Raw genomic sequence first — 19,093 nt, 5'->3', positions numbered from 1 at the left:
AATATCAAGCTAATGTATGTAGTTACTTTTAAAAAAGATATCTTTAATATTTATTTTGTGTATTTGTTTTAAGATATTGATCTAGTAAATTTTTGTAGAGATAAAAGTTAAACTAACAAAATAATGATTTATATAGCTCATATAATATACATGGCAAAAAGGATTAAAATAAAAGAATTTAGTTAAACATTTAGCATAATAACATTATTATTTGTGACTTTTTGGATGAATTATTAATTTATTTAAAGTTTTTAAATTTATTAGAAAGGAAAAAAATTATAAAGCAAAAAAATTACACTACCTACTTTATAAAAACCAATTGGACTCTTGTAACAATACAAACAAACAATAATCACAAAATGGATTGTAGAAAAAGGGTGTTGCATCCTGAAGTCGATTTCGATCTAAACACGGAACCAACACCGGAGGGAGATGAAGAGTGTGTGGGGGAAAAGACAAATAAGATTCTCGAAGTTGAAGCCAGTCTTGATCCAAATATGGAATCACTACTGGATATAGAAGAAGAGCGTAACATGGCAAAGCTAATCAAGATTTTCGAGCTTGAAGCCGAACTCGATAATATGATACTATCTTCAGAACAAGAAAAAAGCGTAACCAGGTGATAATGGTTATTTTATATTTTGACAAACGATATTATTTTGTTTTGTTTTCCGAAAAATTACCACACAAAATTGTTTAACAGCCTCAAATCATAACCAAAATTATGTCTAGAAAATTTATAGTAACTTTGAAAGAAAAAAACTGGTTTGTGGTGGTATGGTATATATATATTTTTTGAATTAAATTTTATGGATATTTTTTGTGTGAAAATTATTTATAATTTTTTTTTTGTGTGAATTTAGGAGTTAAACGAGCAGCTGATAAAATACATTGAAGAAAATAATATGCCTATTGATACCAAAGAGCTGGAGAAAATTGATGATCAATTTAAGTTGTGGGAAACCACAATACTTATGGCTGAATTTGTAAAGATGGATCAGGAGGTATCCTTATCTCAATCCCTGTTCTCAAATGATAAGAAGGAGTAGTAGTATACTAAAATGGTGAATGATGATCATCATGATCATTATGATGGCTCATATTTTTATCTATTTGTCATTTGTTTTTTTTTTTGTTTTTTGTCCAAAATTTTCATGAACAATTTCAGATTTAATAATTGAATAAAACCATGTTTTGATATTATATCAATTGGTTTTGTTACTCAATATATGTTTTTTTTCCCTTTTCTTCATAATGATACTCAATATAAGGCTCCGATTGGTAACCCATTTAGGAATAAAAAGAACGAAAAGGAACAAAAATAAAAAAGAACAAACAGGAAAAGAATTCTCATAAAAAATAGGAATAAATGCTGAGGAAAATAGAACAAATGTTCCAGTAAATGGTAACCAAAAACTGAACAAGTAAACTTAAATAATATAAATAATTTATACAAAAAATTATTTAATAAATTTAAGTTTAAAAAGAAATTTAGTTTAGAACTTTCATTTAAATTATAATACTTAATATATTAAATTTAATTTTTTTTTTATATTTTAAAACATTAATAAATGTTTTAAGTTAAAACCTATTTTAAATTTCTTTAAATATTTCTCTAATATAATATATAGATTCAAAACATTAATAGAAAGTGAAAATTATGATGAAATAATATTTTATTTAAAATATATAATAATTTTTTAAAGTATTTATATATAGAAATGCCAAAATTATCAATATAAATATTTTTAAAATATTGAATTATAAAAAAAAAAACGAAAATAATATTTTTTCCTCATTGTTCCTCTACAATTTTGAGTAAGAACATTTTTGAACTGTTGTTCCTTTTTATTTGAGGAATGAATAGGAATAATATAGATCCCACATATCTGAAAATTGAAAAAACATTATGCGTAAATGGTAGCAAAAATTGAGGAACAATGAGGAACACCACATTCCTCTTCATTCTATTCCTAAAAAGTGGTCACCAATTGGAGCCTAAGTCTTGATAAGAAAACAGGTTCTCTTAAATAATTATAAAAGTTTTTTTTAAACCATAAAAATATAACTTTTTCATCTATATAATTTGTAGTGTTAAAAAAAAAATTCACCTTTTTATTTGTGAATAACACATTATAGTACAATAAAAAATACTTTTAATCCAATTGAATTAACGTTAAATAACTTATATTGTAATGACCAAATCGCAATATTTTGCTCATATGGTTGTTATGTTTTTTTTGTAATAACAATTTTGGTCCAAATTTCCACTGCCTCTGAAGTTATTCAATCTGAATATTTTTTGTTGGAAACAAAAATACTATCCTTTTGGGGCCTTTAGAGACACTTGAGATGTGAAGAGAAGAGTGTGCTGTGTGCATTGTTTTAATGGGCCGAGTTATAACAGAAGAAGCGAAACACAAGGCCCAATAGATATATATACAACTGTTTAGTGATAAACCCAGTCTATAAACACTAACGTTAACCAAAGTACGCGTAGATTAGCCTACTAACCTACGCCTTTTGCTTCTCTGGCTTCTTCACAGAAGAGTGAAGACGGTGAAGTTTCACAACTTCATCTTCTTCGTCAACTCTTTGTTTCACATACACCATAAACCCTAATTACAGCTTACCTTGGCTCAAAGTTCGATCCTTTGAATCTAAATCAGGTATAATTAGTTTAATCGACCTCTTTGTTTCAAGTACTCTGCTTTTGTCTTTGTTATTCAGTTGTTTTGATCGGATTGAAGAAATGAGTAAAAATTTCACTGAATTGACCAATTCGAGACTCTAAACCATGACCCTTGAAACGAATTGTGAATTTGATTCGAAAAGTCTCTTCCTTTTGCTTTGATTCTTGTTGATTGTTGTGTTTCCTCTACAAGCTTGCTTGTGAACTTAAATAGATAACAAATGGGAATCTGAAGTTATCTGTATATCTAAAGCTAAGCTCTTTTTGTTGTTGTGGATAAGTTTGATTTCATCATCTGATGCTGCTGAGTAATATTATCTTTAGGGGATTCAAGTATGTGGAGCTTTGAGTTTTGAGTCAAGCAAAAACTAGTTATGGAAAGTCTTGGAGGTATAGGGTTTAGTAATACGAGCAGTGCAACAAAGAAGAAGCGGAGCACCACGTTGCGTCGGCCTTGGAATGAACGACAGTTACAGGATGCTTCGTCTTTGCCATCTACACCAGTTCCTGACAATGTAAGAAACCACCAAGATAATAACTTTTGCAGTTACGATCCATCTCTGCTGCAAGATACTTCTTTTGGTTAAGTTAAGAATAGTTTTCTTGCTAAGTATCTTCAAACCTCTTTAGTAGTTATGTAGAATAGTCACTTTAATACTTTGGATCGTTATGAACTTTCTGGTCCTTTCGTACGATGGATTTTTATGTTTCTACTAGTAATAGGTTTGTTAATTGTGTTAACTGATGTGTAGATTTTGGCTTTGTGTTGGTAGAATGAGAATAGGCTAGAAGAGATAGAAGCAGTGGAGTCAGATGAAGGTTCAACGAATGGTTCATTTCAAGGAAGTAACCAAGTGAGGCAAGGCGGAGCTTACAGTACTGCATCCACTGAAGGATTTCTTGTCCCTTGTAAAAGGAAAGACTCAATTGACAAAACAGAACGCCGAGCTGGTTTTGATGAGAATACCATCAAGAAGGTTAAGCTCAAACTCGGTGGTTCGTCAAAAACTATAAATGTAGTATCTGCTTCTGATGGCGGTTCTGATATTGGGTTGTGTTCGACAAAGTCTTCTCATGTATCAGATGATGCCTTGGCAATTAGTCAGACTAACCAGGTACTAAATCCTTTCTCAAATGCTTAAATATATTTTCTCACTGGAGTATGTGCTAGTAACTGCGTGAGTTTTCAGTCTTTCTGATGAAATTCTTCTCCTACAGTTGTAATTTGTTGTTGTTTGCTTCTTTCCTAACAGGTCATTTCAAACGAACGATCCACTAAACTAAGAGGGGCACCGCTGGACACCGCAAGCAAATCAGATTCATGTAATGGTACCCGAGATAGCAAAACAATCACGAATCCGACTCGTAAAAGCAGCCGCATTTCTAAGAGACGTGTTTTGGATGAGGAACTCGATAGTCTTGATGATGATGACGAAGAAATTCAGTTTCTCAAAAGGATGAAAATGGCTAAAGTTGTGGCTGTGGAAGAAGATGTTGATGACGATGAAGAAAGGAGCAGAAAACATAAAAAGCTTTCCAAGGTAATGAAACAAAATGTAGAACTCCCACGTGGTGTAGGAACATCGGAGAAGTCAGGTAAGAAGGATAAAACGGGAAAAGCATTTGACGACGCTGATTATGTTAAGGACGATGATGATGAGGAAGAAGAAGAGGCTGTTTCAGATGTTGAGCCAGAAAATAAGAGCTCGAGAACTAGAAGAAGAGCAGCTGAAGAAGGTCAGAGTGAAGTTAAGACAGAAATGACTGTGACTACACGTCGACGTTCTGGACATAGCGGAAACCTCATTGAGTTTCCTCGTGGCTTACCTCCGGCTCCACCTAGAAGTAAGCTTGATGAACATCTTACCTGCTCTTCCTTAGGAGTTTTTAATGTGGTACTTGCAATGTGGCTCATGCATTAGATTGTTGACTCAATCGCAGGGTCTGCCTACTCTGGTTGTCACATTAGTTCAGAGACCTATACTGTTGCCCAATCTATGTTCCAGTCAAAGTTCTTATCAAATTGTTCTTGGACTTAAAGCTTTTTGCTTGTTTTGTTTGTTTACAGAGCGAAAAGAAAATGGATTAGAGGTGGATCAACAAATAAAGAAAGCTGAGGCTGCTCGGAGACGTAAATTGCAAGTTGAAAAGGCAGCAAGAGAGTCAGAGGTTTGGTCCTCTTTTACTTTTTCTTTCAGTTAAATGGTTAAATCAACCGTAGATAAAACATTTGTGCGTCGGTAGGCTGAGGCAATCAGGAAGATTCTGGGCCAAGACTCTAGCAGAAAGAAGAAAGAAGATAAGATAAAGAAACGCCAAGAAGAGAAAGCCAAGGTATAAACTGAAATTGTACTTTCCTAAGGTCATTCATATTGTCCATTCTCAGCTGGTTTCATGAATGTATAACCCATTATCTTATGCTGTTGAATGAAACTATGAGCATCTCATATGAGATGTTTTTTACTAATCTTAATGATTGTTTGAAATCTGTTATGTGCAGGAGAAAGCTGCAGACTCGATTGCCCGTAGATCAGACACAGTGAAGTGGGTGATGGGTCCTTCAGGAACCATCGTAACCTTCCCCGAAGAACTTGGATTGCCAGCTATATTCAACTCTACACCTCACAGGTATCATTTAAAATACAGCTATTTATTCGATGCACAAGACTCATCACGCGGAATCAGGTTTTACTGAAAATTTAACATGGTTCACCTTGCGAAATGAATCAGTTATCCTCCACCGCGGGAGAAATGTGCTGGTCCAGAATGTACCAACCCATACAAATACAGAGATTCAGTGTCAAATCTACCATTGTGCAGCCTCCGATGCTACAAAGCAATCAAAGGCTAAATGATGGATATATTGTTATGATCATACTCGAATAAACCGTTTGTTGTAAATACTAATAAGAAAGCACTATAGAAGTAAGAATCAAATGTTGGTTGTTAAATAAGAATTGAATGTCTATAAAACATAGATGAATATATACTGTTTATGTCCTGGAGAACAGTTTTATTTCTAACTTTCGTTTCTTGAATCCAGTTAACCGGACCTAACCAAGTAACAAGTTAGCAACAGTGAAGACATTATCCTCAGCTGCCGACATGGTCCACGGTTGTTGTTGTCAATGCCAAGAGCCAAAAAGGTCCTTATTTCTTCGAAACTACTTCTTAGGTCTCACCACAATGATAATCTTGACTTTTCTTGTTTTACTCTGTTACCAATGAAAGAAAGAGCAAAAAAACTTCCCAAATCTCTCTCTGTAGCTCAGCAAGTGAACTCTGCTATGCCATTTTCTTATCCATAAATCGCTTATCCAAACACGTCTTTGAGAACTCTCTGTCATTTTGAACGATTCAAGATCCTCTCAATCATGGTTTTATCTTCTTCTTCTTCTTCTTCTTCTTCTTCTTCTTGTCCACCTCGCAACTGGAGATACCATGTCTTCACAAGCTTCCACGGACCAGATGTCCGTAAGACATTTCTCGCCCATTTACGTAAAAAGTTCACCTACAATGGAATTACGATGTTCGATGATCAAGGGATGGAGAGAAGCCAAATCATCGCCCAAGCTCTCAGACAAGCCATTAGAGAATCAAGGATCGCGATCGTATTGCTTTCGAAAAACTTTGCTTCTTCCAGTTGGTGTTTGGATGAGCTGTTGGATATTTTGGAATGCAAGGAAACTATGGGGCAAACAGTGATGACTGTCTTCTATGGAGTAGATCCTCGTGATGTGCGGGCACAAACAGGAGATTTTGGGATTGCTTTCAATGAAACTTGTGCTCGTAAAACAGAGGAGCATAGGAGAAAATGGAGCCAAGCTTTGACTTATGTAGGCAACATAGCAGGAGTACACTCCCTAAAATGGTTTGTGTTTGATTAGTTACAGTTTTCTTTTTTTGGTGAATAGAAAAGATTTGAAGTGATTGAGAGAATGGACTTGTTGAATGAGTTTTATAATTTCTTGTTGAGTGGATATTAGATATAGATGTCATAAGCTATACATATTAGGAACAGAGAAATGTTATTTTTACGGTGTTCTTATCTTATGGCTATTTGATTGGGAACGTTGATTTTTTCTTTCTCTTTTATCAGGGACAATGAAGCAGAAATGATCGATAATATTGCAAGTGATGTTTCAGATAAGCTGAACGACACACCCTCTAGCGATTTTGATGGCATGGTCGGACTAGAAGGCCATTTGAGAAAAATGGAATCTTTGCTTGATTTAAATAATGATGGAGTTAAGATGGTTGGAATCTCTGGTCCTGCAGGTATTGGTAAGAGTACAATTGCCAGAGCTTTACAAAGTCGTATCTCTAGTAAGTTTCAACATACTTGTTTCGTTGACAACCTTAGGGAAGTTTACAAAAGTGGTCCTCGCGAGTATGGTTTGACGTTACGGTTACAAGAGCAACTTCTTTCAAAGCTTTTGAACCAAAATGGTATGAGGATATGCCATTTAAGTGTAATACAAGAAAGGCTCAATGACCTGAAGGTTCTCATCATTCTTGATGATGTGGAGAGTCTAGATCAACTTGAGGCTTTGGCTAATATCATGTGGTTTGGCCCAGGAAGTAGGGTCATAGTGACCACTGAAAACAAAGAGATTTTGAAGCAGCATGGTATTAATATTATATACCAAGTGGGGTTTCCATCAGGAGGAGAAGCTCTAATGATCTTTTGTCTTTCTGCTTTTAGACAAACCTATCCACCTGAAAGGTTTAAGGATCTTGCGTATGAAGTTGTGAGAATTTGTGGTAATCTTCCCTTGGGTCTGCATGTTTTGGGGTCAACATTGCGAGGAAAGACCGAGGTTGACTGGATAGATGAACTATCAAGGTGGAGAAACTCTCTTGATGGAAGAATTGAGAGTGTATTGAAAGTGGGCTATGAGAGTTTACATGAGAAAGACCAATCTATATTTCTCTACGTTGCAATCTTCTTCAATCATGAACATGTTGATCATGTGACATCCATGCTTGCAAAAAGTAACTTGGGAGTTAGACTTGGATTAAAAATCCTAGCCAACAGACATCTCATACATATAGACCGTGAAAGTAAAGTGGTAATGCACTTTTTGCTACAAGTAATGGCGAAACAAGTCATTTCCAGACAAGCGCCTTGGACACGCCAGATTCTAGTAGATGCCCTGGAAATTTGCAATGTTCCAGAAAACGCAACAGTAAGTTTTCTTTTGGATGGGTTTTGCATTACCATGATTATTCGTTGTTGTTTAAGTAGATCAACTGGCAACTAACAAAGTTCTGCTTTGGAGTATTTGTTAGGTTAATGGATCAATTGTAGGTATATCAGTTGACTTATCCGAGAACAGTGAATTAATGATACGCGCAAGGGCTTTTCAAACAATGCACAATCTGGCTTTCTTGAAAGTTTACAATGCGAGGAATACCGGAAATATACAATTGTACGTACCAGAGGAGATGGAGTTTCCACCTCGCCTGAGGTTACTTTATTGGGAGGCATACCCAAGAAAGAGTCTTCCTCTTAGATTTCGCGCAGAAAATCTCGTCAAACTCAACATGAAAAATAGCGAGCTCGAGAAACTATGGGAAGGAACTCAGGTTAGTTATTTAAGTGTATTATTGGGAAACATGAGAAGTTATAATTGATATTAGAAATAGTCTTTCTCACTATGTATTGATCTTTATATTCAGACTCTCGCAAACCTCAAGGAGATGGTTTTCACGCTGTCATCTCGTTTGGAAAAACTCCCAGATCTTTCAAATGCTATAAACCTGGAGAAATTGGATCTGAGTGCTTGCAGTGCTTTGGTAAAGCTTCCATCCACAATTTCGAAGCTTCATAAAATAGCTGACTTTAATATGGTAAACTGTAGCAATCTAGAAGTCATTCCAACTCTCAGCAACTTGACATCTCTTGAGAGTATCAACCTACTTGGATGCTCGGGATTAAAATGTTTTCCAGATTTCCCAATCAGCATCTATAGCCTCGATGTTACCAAAAAAGTGATAGAAGAATTGCCTGCATCACTGAGGCATTGCTCTCGCCTTAAGCATGTTAATATAGAAGGCAATGGAAATCCCAAGACCTTCTTAACACATCTCCCCAAGAGTGTAACAAATGTAAAACTACACGGGAGACGTCTCATGGCAGATGATTGCATCATAGGTCTTCATAATCTAGAAGGGCTTGTTCTATCATGCTGCAATAGACTCACCTCATTGCCAGTGCTCCCTAGTTCACTCAAATTTCTATTAGCAAGCAGTTGCGAATCACTGGAGAGATTAAGTGGCCCCTTAAACACTCCAAATGCAAATCTCAATTTCACCAACTGCTTCAAATTGGATAGAGAAGCATGACGAGCGATTATTCAACAGTCGTTTGTTTACGGGCATGCTATCTTACCTGGAAGAGTAGTACCTCTAGAGTTTCATCACTGAGCCAGAGGAAATTCCTTAAAAATGCCTCATTATGGTTTCTCCAGATTTAAGGTTTGCGTCGTGGTTTCGCCTAACCAAGCCAAATATAATCTATTTTCGAAGTTGTTGTATCGTTGCATCGTCATCGGCGACTCAGTAAAGTCCATTGACATGAAGTTCAGCCTATCCAATGATTTTAAAAGGGAACATCTATTTTTATTTCACTCTGGCTTGCCATATATAGATCCTTCTGAAGTTCAGCAGCAGCGATCAAGATTTTAACATTATTGAATGTGGTATCCAGATCTTGACAGACGGGAGCAAAAATGGTGATAAAGGTGACCACAAAGATACACATGAAGCGTTTGACAATCAAGAAGATGACGACGGTATATCCAAATCTGAATCAGGCGAAGCATTTGAGAAAGAAGATGTTGATATAAGAGGCAATGGATATTTCAAGACCTTTTCAACACATCTCCCCGCCAGTGTAAGAAGTATAGACCTAAGTAATAGTGGTATTGAGAGGATTACAGATTGCATTAAAGGTCTTGATAATCTACAATACCTTATTCTTACAAAATGCAAAAGACTTGCGTCATTGCCAACGCTTCCTTGTTCGCTCAAAGGTCTAAGAGCACACGGTTGCAAATCACTAGAGAGAGTAAGTATCCCCTTAAACACTCCACATGCAGAGCTCAATTTCACCAAATGCTTCAAATTGGGTCAACAAGCAAGAAAAGAGATTATTCAACAATCATTTGTTGACGGGTGGGCTTTCTTACCTGGAAGAAAAGTACCTGTAGAGTTCAATCACCGAGCCAGAGGAGATTCTTTAACAATTCCTTATTCTGGTTTTAACAAATTTAAGGTTTGCGTCGTGATTTCACCTAACGAACTCTTAAAGATGTTTAAGAGTATCCTATCGTTGCACAATAATCGGCAACTCAGTAAACTCCACTGACATGACGTTCGGCCTATCCAACGGAGTATCCAGTGTCTGCAGACTTCGAACGGAACATCTATTTATATTTCACGCTGAGTTGCCATTTATCGATCCTTCTGAAGTGAACGCAAAGATCATGTTTCAGTTCAGCTGCAGGTTTCAAGATTTGGCCATTACTGAATGTGGTATCCAAATCTTGACTGATGAAATCGACCCCAACAACAATGGAGAATCTGGCAGTAAAGATGACCACATCGTTACACATGAACCCGGAAAAGCATCTATCAATGAAGAAGACCTCAACAATAGATCTATATCTGTATCAGGCGAGACATCTAACAGAGCTGAGGGTGTTGCGGATAACGGAGACTGCAAATCCGAGCCAAGGAAGACAAAGATGACAAGTGCTACTAGAAAACTGAAGAAATGGTTAATATGTCTGTTCCTATTATATCTTTTGAAACTGTTTTGTTTCTCCCGTTTTAGAATGTGGTAATTTCTTTCTAGTAGCAAAGAATATTCAGTAAATGTTCATTCATTTGGTGATTTACAAAGCTTAATAGTTATTTGTTTTCATTATATTCCGACAAAGCGACAACTAATGTCATTTAAGAGCTCTTGTTTTTCACTACTTTTCTTTAATAAATGTCAATTCAAGAAACTGGACAGCACTCTTGTGCCTTGCTTGCTTCTCCACTGTAATGTTCTATACAAACGCCTATAAAAGTACTTTGATTGTCTTCTCAATGATATCTTATTCTTACATTTTGCATCAAACTTCTTGTTATCTTGATTATAGCTATTGTAAATTTGATCTCGAGCTGGATGTGTCTCTTTTGCTTTGGTTGTCATATTTCTGCTCTTCAAATCTAGTTCCCATGTTATTATGTCCCTTTTGTATACATCCAGGTCCAGCAGTTTAAAAGAACCACATATAGACAAAAGCTTTGTTTTGTCTTTAGCTGTTTGGTAATATTGAAATTGACCATATGCATATGATGCATACTTCATTCATGATGCACCTCTACGCACTACATTACATGTCTTTAGTTTTTGAAACCATATGCTAAAGCTTGAACGTTGTAGAGAGTGAAAATTCAGGAAAGAGGATTACAGTTTTTATCAATAAAATTGGGTTACGTATCTTTTGATGATGCACCTCTACGCACTACATTACTATAGTAAGTTCAGGTGTCTTGTGAAAACATACCCTATCATGTTTTCTATTCCCTGATCTGTTCATAGTGTTCACAAGACACCTTACTCCTGTTAACTCCGCATACGAAAAAATACCAAAACACAAAGTAACTTTGAATCATATAATCTTTCATACGAATATGAATATGTATTAAAGAAAAAATATTACAAACTATGGATCATCTAAAAATTAATGGAAGAAGGTGAATATAAAGAGACGATAGAAGAAGGAAGAGTGGCCATCCAACCATCTTCATCAATGAAAGTTTTGAAATCTATAAGAGATTTAACATCTTTAGCTGAAAGCTTCTTCTCCCATCCAACTCTTCCTTTCATATCCGCTCCTTCCCCAGTGCAATTTACCTCAGCATATGTAAATTTATCCCTGATTTGTTTTTTTTTCCTTCTTGGTAAGTCGAAATTATTGTTAAAACATACCTACCAAATATGTAACAAATGAAACAAAAGAGAACAAAACATTACGTACTCTTGGCCTTGATGATTCATAGGATCCCATCCTTGAGGTACGACGACATTGGACATTTGAGTTCCATAGAAGATAACTCTAGAGTAGGCTCGCCAAGCTCTTCCTAAATACGCCTTGCCATCTCCTTCAATCACACAATTATTAAACACAAATCCACTTGTGTCTTCTTCGCTTTCCCTGCCTTGCGCGGTTATACATCCATCTAAAACCCCTTCTTCATTCACCTTTGCCTTTGGTATCACTCCTTTAACGTATATCACACAGTTCTACATCCACACACAAAGTCATTTAGATATCTAAATTGTACTCAGTAAGTTTTGGCCTTGCTAGGTCTTGTTTATATGTTTTGGCCTTGGTAGGTCTTGTTTATATGTTTTGGCCTTGGTAGGTCTTGTTTATGTGGCTTAGAAATGAAACCGGCTCAACTTATAAGTTAGTCCCTAATTTTTAAAAATTTATACGGCCCAAAATTCATGTTTATTTTTATCAATCCCTAATCATATATGAGATATATGAGATGACAACATTACTTGGTAAATAGATTGGCCTCTTCCCCATATGAAATCGATGGCTCCTTCGATGTAGCAATTTTTAAAGTAATGGCGGCCGGAAGAATCGGCGACTGTGTCTTGGACACTAATGAAGCTGCAGCCATAGAACCATGCCTTGTCCGCGGTTAGTATAACTGCTGGAGCGACTTTTATCGCTGGATATGGTATTTTTGGTGTCATCTTGGTATTCGTATTCTGCACAACCACGATGTCAGTTTCGCAATATTTATTGTTCTTGTTATTACTTCATTTGACCACATGTCTTCCTCCATAGAACAACACATTGTTATGTCAGATAATTACTGAAATGAGGCAAATAGCTAAATATTTCAGATCATTTCTGTGTCATTTTTATATTTTATAAAGTTCAATCAAAGTTTTAATCATGCCATAAACACTCATCATTTTCCTTTCTGAAAACAAAGTATATATTTCAATATTTGCTTACATACTTGATACTTTCATACATCTAGGGATAAATTATTTATATTTCTATATCTTTTCAAAAAAATTTGGCGCAAATGTTAAGAAATACTATTATTAATAGTATTATATTTACTTATCTTTATAAAATTTTATCATATAAATTGATTTAAGAATCATATTAGTATCTATCAAAAAAAGAACTAGACATATTAAAACTACAAAATCTTGAACTCTAACCTTGAATGTAATTTTGATAGCTACAAAGTATTGGGCGTTTACTATGAAAGGACCACTCGAATTAGATACTCCTGCGTCATTATATTGTATTACAACTTTTGCTGCATTGTTTCCATGCATTATAATCTTTTCTTTCTCCTTTGGAATCACTACCTTCTCACTGTATCAACACACACATATACATAAACTAGTCAACCCACATAAAACATAAAACAAAGAGAAGTGGAGAGATGAGAGAGCTAACGTACTTGTAAGTTCCATGTCTAAGATAAATCTTAATCCAATTTGTGTTACCACTAGGAACAGAGTCTACAGCTGCTTGGATGGTTTTGAAATGACCTTTACCATTATGACTAACCACCAATATCTTTGTTACATCTTTGTAGAAATCTTTCGGATTTAAACCATAAGAAGAGATAAGTAATGACGAAGCTGTCGATAAATACAAAAATGAGAGAAACAATATAGTTTTAAGAGATTTCATTGGGTTCAGAACTTAAAAATCAAGATAAACTATAGGTAGAAGTTTCAACTTTGTTTATTATTATTGGTTGATACATTTTTGGACATTTATATTGATCATTGTTTGAAGATTATATATTTTGATATTGACATTAATTATATACAATGGTATTTTAACTACTTATATGTAATATGTTCTTATCTGATTCCAAGTATGGTTAAAGATCCACTGATTTTTATTTTCTCTTAACTAGAAGCAAGTATATACCCACTAGTTAAAAAATTTGTTTTTTTTTGGCAATTTACATTGCAGCAGTAATTCATAAAAATAATAAATTGATTCATTGACAAAATCTACAAGTAAACTGCTAAGTAATATAATTCAATATAGAAGAGATAATTTGTGCATAAATTGATTTTTTTAAATAAGAAGTTTGTAAAATAGAAAGTAAATACGTTTGCTAATTTATAACATCATGATTGTTTTTTTTTTCAAATTTATAACTATGATTAAGTATGTTATAACATACTGATCAAGTTTTGTACATGTCCTTATCTAATTCTAAGTATGGTTAAGGATCCACTCATTTGACTTTTTAAACCAAAATTACATGAATACCCTTTCATAGTCTAGCTAGACGATCTTCTGAAAATGTAGGACATGCTAGATAATTGTCCGAAAACAACCATGAATCACTGTGACTTCCAATTTGAAAAGAAGAAAAAGTGATTTGTTTCCTAAGTGAACTTTTGATCAAGAACAATTCTTAGACTCCGTCAAGCTCTAGAACATGTTTATATAAAGATAAATTATCTAATATGATCTAATATTGTTTTCTATGCGAAATGAGTTTAAGAAGATCTAATACTTTTAAGTTCAAATTTCCCGGAGACGCATGCCTTTCGTGATCTCTTTTCAATCATAGATATTCTAACTTCAGTTTGGTGGTATTAATCTAAGAAGTAAGAAGAAATTGAAAGGTCAAATCTAGTTAGGTAACAAGAAAAAGTCAACTCATTGACTTTGAAAACCAGTTCGATTAACTAATCATTTGGGTAACGATAATGTTATTGAACCTAACGGTTAGTTTTCTACTTTTTATTGGTTAAACTATGTTAATTTTCAAAAGGATCATTGTTGAGTTGATATCATAATCGTTAGCTTATGTTTCCCAAATTTTCCTGCCGAGTTCGCGTACCTCTCAAGTTAGTCATTGGATGTCCGATGACGCGAAAATAAAAAATATATATAACTAATGTAAATGATTTATATAATTTTTCTACTTTATTATATATATAAAAAAGGAGTATTATTTTTTCTCATTATAGAAAAATAAATATATGAATGGAGAATTTCGAACATCCTCTGATCATCTTGCTAAATTCATAGATCGGCACACATAGTTGGAAGACATACAAGTGTCTTAGATTAAAACTTGTGTCATTTTGTCTTATTTCCTTACCATTCAAAAACTATATAGGATGACGCATAAAATATAAACATGGTTCTTTTGGTTGAATATGTTTTACATTCATTCAAAAAAATAAGGAAGAAATGTAGTCTAAATAAACAAATAAAATAAAAATTATCGATCTCTTAAACAATAATGAAAGTTTTGGGTTCTATAAGAGATTCAATTTATATTTTGGTAAATATAAATTGACAAGAGAAGAAGGAAGACTAGCCATCCAACCATCTCCATTAATGAAAGTTTTGGGTTCTATAAGCGATTCAACATCTTGGGCAGTATAATTCTTCTCCCATTTAACTCTTCCTGTCTTATTCGCGCCTTTCCCCGTGCAATCTATCTCCGCGAATGTAAAGTTATCCCTGATTCATTTTTATGTTACCGTTAGAATATTGTCGATCAAATATGTAACAAATGCATAGATTATAAGTAAAAGAGACAAGGCATTGCGTACTCTTCGCCTTGATATTTCATAGGATCCCATCCTTGATGTACAATAACACTTGACATGATGGTTTGATAGAAGATAACTCTAGAGTAGGCTCGGTAAGCTCTTCCCAAAAATGTCTTACCACTTCCTTTGATCTCGCAATTAACGAATACAAATCCGCTTGTGTCTTCCTCGCTTTGCCTCCCTTGTGCGGTTATGTATCCTGTTAACATTTGTCTATTCACCATTCCCATTTTCGCCACTCTTTTAACGTATATAATGCAGTTCTGTATCCACAAGAAACAAACTTATCTTACTCATTGTAATCGAAAAACAAAAATATACAAATATAAATCTAAACCTTAAATTTGTAAGAAAAGCACGGGTTAGCCCGTTCGGCCGTGGTGGATTTCGGCTTAAAACATGAACGATCAGGCCACGATACGACACTATTAATCTACATCAATACACATTTATAGTTAACCTTTGTATGAGAGAAATATGTATAAAAGATTACTTGGAATACAGATTGGCCTCCTCCCCATATGAAATCGATGGCTCCTTCGATGTAACAGTTTTGGAAGTAGTGACGGCCGAAGAAATCAGCGACCGTGTCTTGGACACTGATGAACCTACAGCTATAGAACCAAGCCTTGTCCGCGGTTAGTATAACTGATGGAGCTACCTTTATTTGTTCATACTGTATAATTGGTGTCCTCTTGTTATAAGTATTCTGCACAAACAAAACAAATTTTCTTATACTTTTAAATTAAAACAATAATCTATTTGCAAATAGTGATTAATATATAAAATCTCTAACCATGAATGTAATATCGATAGCTATGAAGTACTCGGCGTTTAGTGTGAAAGGACCACTCGAATTTGATATTCCTGCATCATTATATTGAATTATCACTTCTGATGCGTTGTTCCCTTGCATTATTATCTTTTGCTTATCCATCGGAATCACTATTTTTTCACTGCATGAATGTAATAAACACTTATTATAATTTGGTAAACCACAAATAATAAAATATAAAGAAGTCAATTTTTTGATTCTTGTATGAGTTTTGTAATGCTAATGAATCTCATAGAAAACATGGAGAAAGTGGAGATTAATGTGGAGGCCAAAAATCCAAACCTAACCAAATTAAACCAAACATGACGCGAATTCTTGGTCGAGAATGGTGAAACCCAAAACTAAACCATATTATAAACGGAAATAAAATTTGGCTTATTTAGGGTCTCTTTTCCCTAAAATTCAAAAACCCGAAAATTCAGAAATCAGAAATGATTAGAGAAAAAAACACTAGAAGTTTGGTTAATCCCAAATAAAATAAATAAAGAAGTAAACATTTCTTGATTCTTTCATGAGTTTTGTAATGCTATTGAATCTCATAGAATATATGAAGAAAGTGGAGATTATTGTGGAGGCCAAAATCCGAACCAAATGAGATTAAACCGAATTTTGAAGCCGAACCAAATCCGAAGCGATTTTTGGTGGAGAATGATGAAATTACCCAAACTAAACCAAATTCGAAACCAAACAATAATCCAAAGCGAAAACGAATTTGGTTTATTTGAGGTTTCTTTTTATCTAAAATCCGAAAACCAAAAACCTCGAACCAAAGCTGATCAAAAAAAGAAAAGCTAACTTAATAGAGGAAATGATGAGAGAGCTTACTTGTAGATTCCAGGATTAATCTCAATCTTAATCCAACTCATGTTGTTACCAGAAGGAATTGAGTCGATGGCTTTTTGGATGGTTTTGAAATCAGCCTCACCATCATTACCAACCACTATTGTTGTTTCTACATCTTTATCGAAACCTCTTGGTTCTAATTCTAAACCATAACAAGAGATCACAAGTGATGACAAAAACCTCAAAAACAAATATGAGAGAGACCATATACTTTTAAGAGACTTCATTGGTTACAATCAAAAGTGTTTAAACCCTTTGACTCATGAAACTTATGCACTAGAGATGACTTTGAACGTCTATTTATTTATTCTCTCATTGCAATTACACAATAATGGTAATTTAACCACTTTGGGAAGAAACCATGTGTCTACTTTAAATAAATGTACATATCATTTCATTACTTAATTCCAAGTATGGGTTAAAGATCCACTTATTTGATTTCTTAAGCATCAATGCTCAGTAAATCATTGAGTTTACACTAATTTTTATTTAATTGGTAGCAATAAATGAAAATGATTTTTATACATTGGAATTACAGATTCGTTGACCCACTAAAACTACAAGTTTTACCAAAATATTAAAGAGAATTGAATATAATTTTTTCAAAGATTTTTTTTTTTTATCTTGACTGAAGTTGATAAAATTATGGATTTAGTTAAATCTTTATTCAAACGTATCTTGTAAGATCAAATGAAATAATAATTATATCCCAAAAACTATACTATATATTAAATTTGATAAATCTGGAACCTGTAAATATTTTGTTAGAAGATTAATTTTATCTTTTTGAAAGTGAAAATGTATAGATTTGATTGCCAAACCCAATAATTTTTTAATAGAGTAGATCTTTAACAAAATATGGTAGTCAAATAATTACAACTTTATTGCTTGCAGTGATATAGTCAACGATTATTTTCATTATTGCAAGAATTTATTTGGAGTCATTGACGTAAATTCCTTAAATACAGAAAAAACCGTTGACAAAAAAGAAAAAAAGAAAAAAACCAGTAAGACAATTGTTGAACATGTTATGTGTTAATTAGTATTTGGATATCAAATTTGATTCTAGAGAAACAACTAAAATAGTAAGAAAAAAAAATTGGATATAGTAAGTTCTAACTGTTCATCTTTGTTGTGAACTTCTGAAAATTACATCCATTTTGAATATTTTGTTCTCCCATTGACAATGGTATTTTAAAAAACATGTTCACTCAAAATCCATGAAAAGCTTCCTTACCCATGCAAACACAATGCATTTGAACTAATGCTTGTGAGAGTTTGAGATCTAATTACCCTGAAACAAATGTAAATCTTTAGTGTGGTCATTATGTTAGAATTAAGCTTCTTTTATCCATATATCTAATCATAACATTTGGACAATTAATTGTTAGGTGATAAATGAAACTGCAGTGGATTTTTTGAGGTTGCTGAAGGAGTGGGGAAAAGGCTATGCCAAAAGTTTCCACTTATTCCAAGAACTGAGCCACTAGAAATAGATAGTGATACAGAAGATGATGTTACAAGTGATCAGAATTAAGTAAAAGGGGAGAGTAGTGGATATGTAATTCCACAAGAAGTAGTTTAAGGTTGAAGAGATACTCTCCATTTGTTATGGGGATCCATTTACATTTGTGAAGAAGGCACCAGCAAAAAAAAAAGAAAAAGGCTTCAGGCAAAACATCAACACTTTATTTTAGGGAGATTTATTTTAAGGTACAATTTACTTGGTTGTGTAAATGTAAAAATTTCCTTTATTATATTTACTTAAGAAAATAACTATACTATAAGATTTTGTTTTATTTTTCATTGTTTTGTAGATTCACTGGAAAGGCTATGTATGGGTCAGAGATGAAGATACTTGGGAGCCTTATGATAGACTAAGGTACAGGTTTATTCACATTACTGCTTTGGTTGCCTTTTCATTGGAAACTGCAAAGAGCAATTGTTACAAATGGTTTCAAGTCAAGAGTTACTGCCACTTCCGGTAAGTCATGTTACATAAGTAATCCTCCCAATATAATTTTACTTGTTCCCGGGACAGTTTCTCATGGTTGTGCTCTTTTAGGGAGATATGTCCGCATTGTTT

At 34.0% G+C, this 19,093-nt stretch overlaps 2 protein-coding genes and 1 pseudogene across 2 annotated transcripts; 2 read left to right on the top strand and 1 right to left on the bottom strand.

The window, feature by feature from the left end:
* The first annotated feature begins 2,570 nt into the window (after positions 1-2,570).
* LOC17894701 lies at positions 2,571-5,693 on the top strand. Its single transcript, XM_006301233.2, has 8 exons — positions 2,571-2,669; positions 3,017-3,207; positions 3,466-3,807; positions 3,946-4,537; positions 4,761-4,861; positions 4,937-5,026; positions 5,193-5,320; positions 5,423-5,693. Exons 2-8 carry the CDS (start codon positions 3,067-3,069, stop codon positions 5,541-5,543), a joined length of 1,515 nt encoding a protein of 504 aa, XP_006301295.1. The 5' UTR covers positions 2,571-2,669; positions 3,017-3,066; the 3' UTR covers positions 5,544-5,693.
* Positions 5,694-5,745: 52 nt separating this feature from the next.
* On the top strand, positions 5,746-10,555 carry LOC111831947 (annotated as a pseudogene).
* Positions 10,556-11,426: 871 nt separating this feature from the next.
* Positions 11,427-14,621, bottom strand: LOC17896246 (probable pectinesterase 55). Its single transcript, XM_023787553.1, has 6 exons — positions 14,606-14,621; positions 13,193-13,376; positions 12,945-13,104; positions 12,261-12,476; positions 11,731-11,996; positions 11,427-11,628 (listed from the first exon to the last, which is right to left on the bottom strand). The coding sequence occupies exons 1-6, from the start codon at positions 14,619-14,621 to the stop codon at positions 11,427-11,429; spliced, it is 1,044 nt and encodes a 347-aa protein (XP_023643321.1).
* Between the last annotated feature and the right edge of the window lie 4,472 nt (positions 14,622-19,093).

Source organism: Capsella rubella, unplaced genomic scaffold, assembly GCF_000375325.1.
Source record: "Capsella rubella cultivar Monte Gargano unplaced genomic scaffold, Caprub1_0 scaffold_2, whole genome shotgun sequence".
Classification (NCBI taxonomy): domain Eukaryota; kingdom Viridiplantae; phylum Streptophyta; class Magnoliopsida; order Brassicales; family Brassicaceae; genus Capsella; species Capsella rubella.
The sequence above is the reverse complement of the archived record's forward strand: the minus strand, read 5'-3'. Positions and strand labels throughout refer to the sequence as shown.

Bases quoted from the DNA above. Each gene is read 5' to 3' on its own strand.
- LOC17894701 (XM_006301233.2), top strand. From the start codon at position 3,067: ATGGAAAGTCTTGGAGGTATAGGGTTTAGTAATACGAGCAGTGCAACA. The intron at 3,208-3,465 runs GTAAGAAACCAC...TTGTGTTGGTAG, and splicing joins CTACACCAGTTCCTGACAAT to AATGAGAATAGGCTAGAAGA. The intron at 5,321-5,422 runs GTATCATTTAAA...GAAATGAATCAG, and splicing joins TTCAACTCTACACCTCACAG to TTATCCTCCACCGCGGGAGA.
- LOC17896246 (XM_023787553.1), bottom strand. The intron at 11,997-12,260 runs GTAATGTTGTCA...GTGTGGATGTAG, and splicing joins GAGGCCAATCTATTTACCAA to AACTGTGTGATATACGTTAA. The intron at 11,629-11,730 runs GTACGTAATGTT...AAAACAAATCAG, and splicing joins ATGAATCATCAAGGCCAAGA to GGATAAATTTACATATGCTG.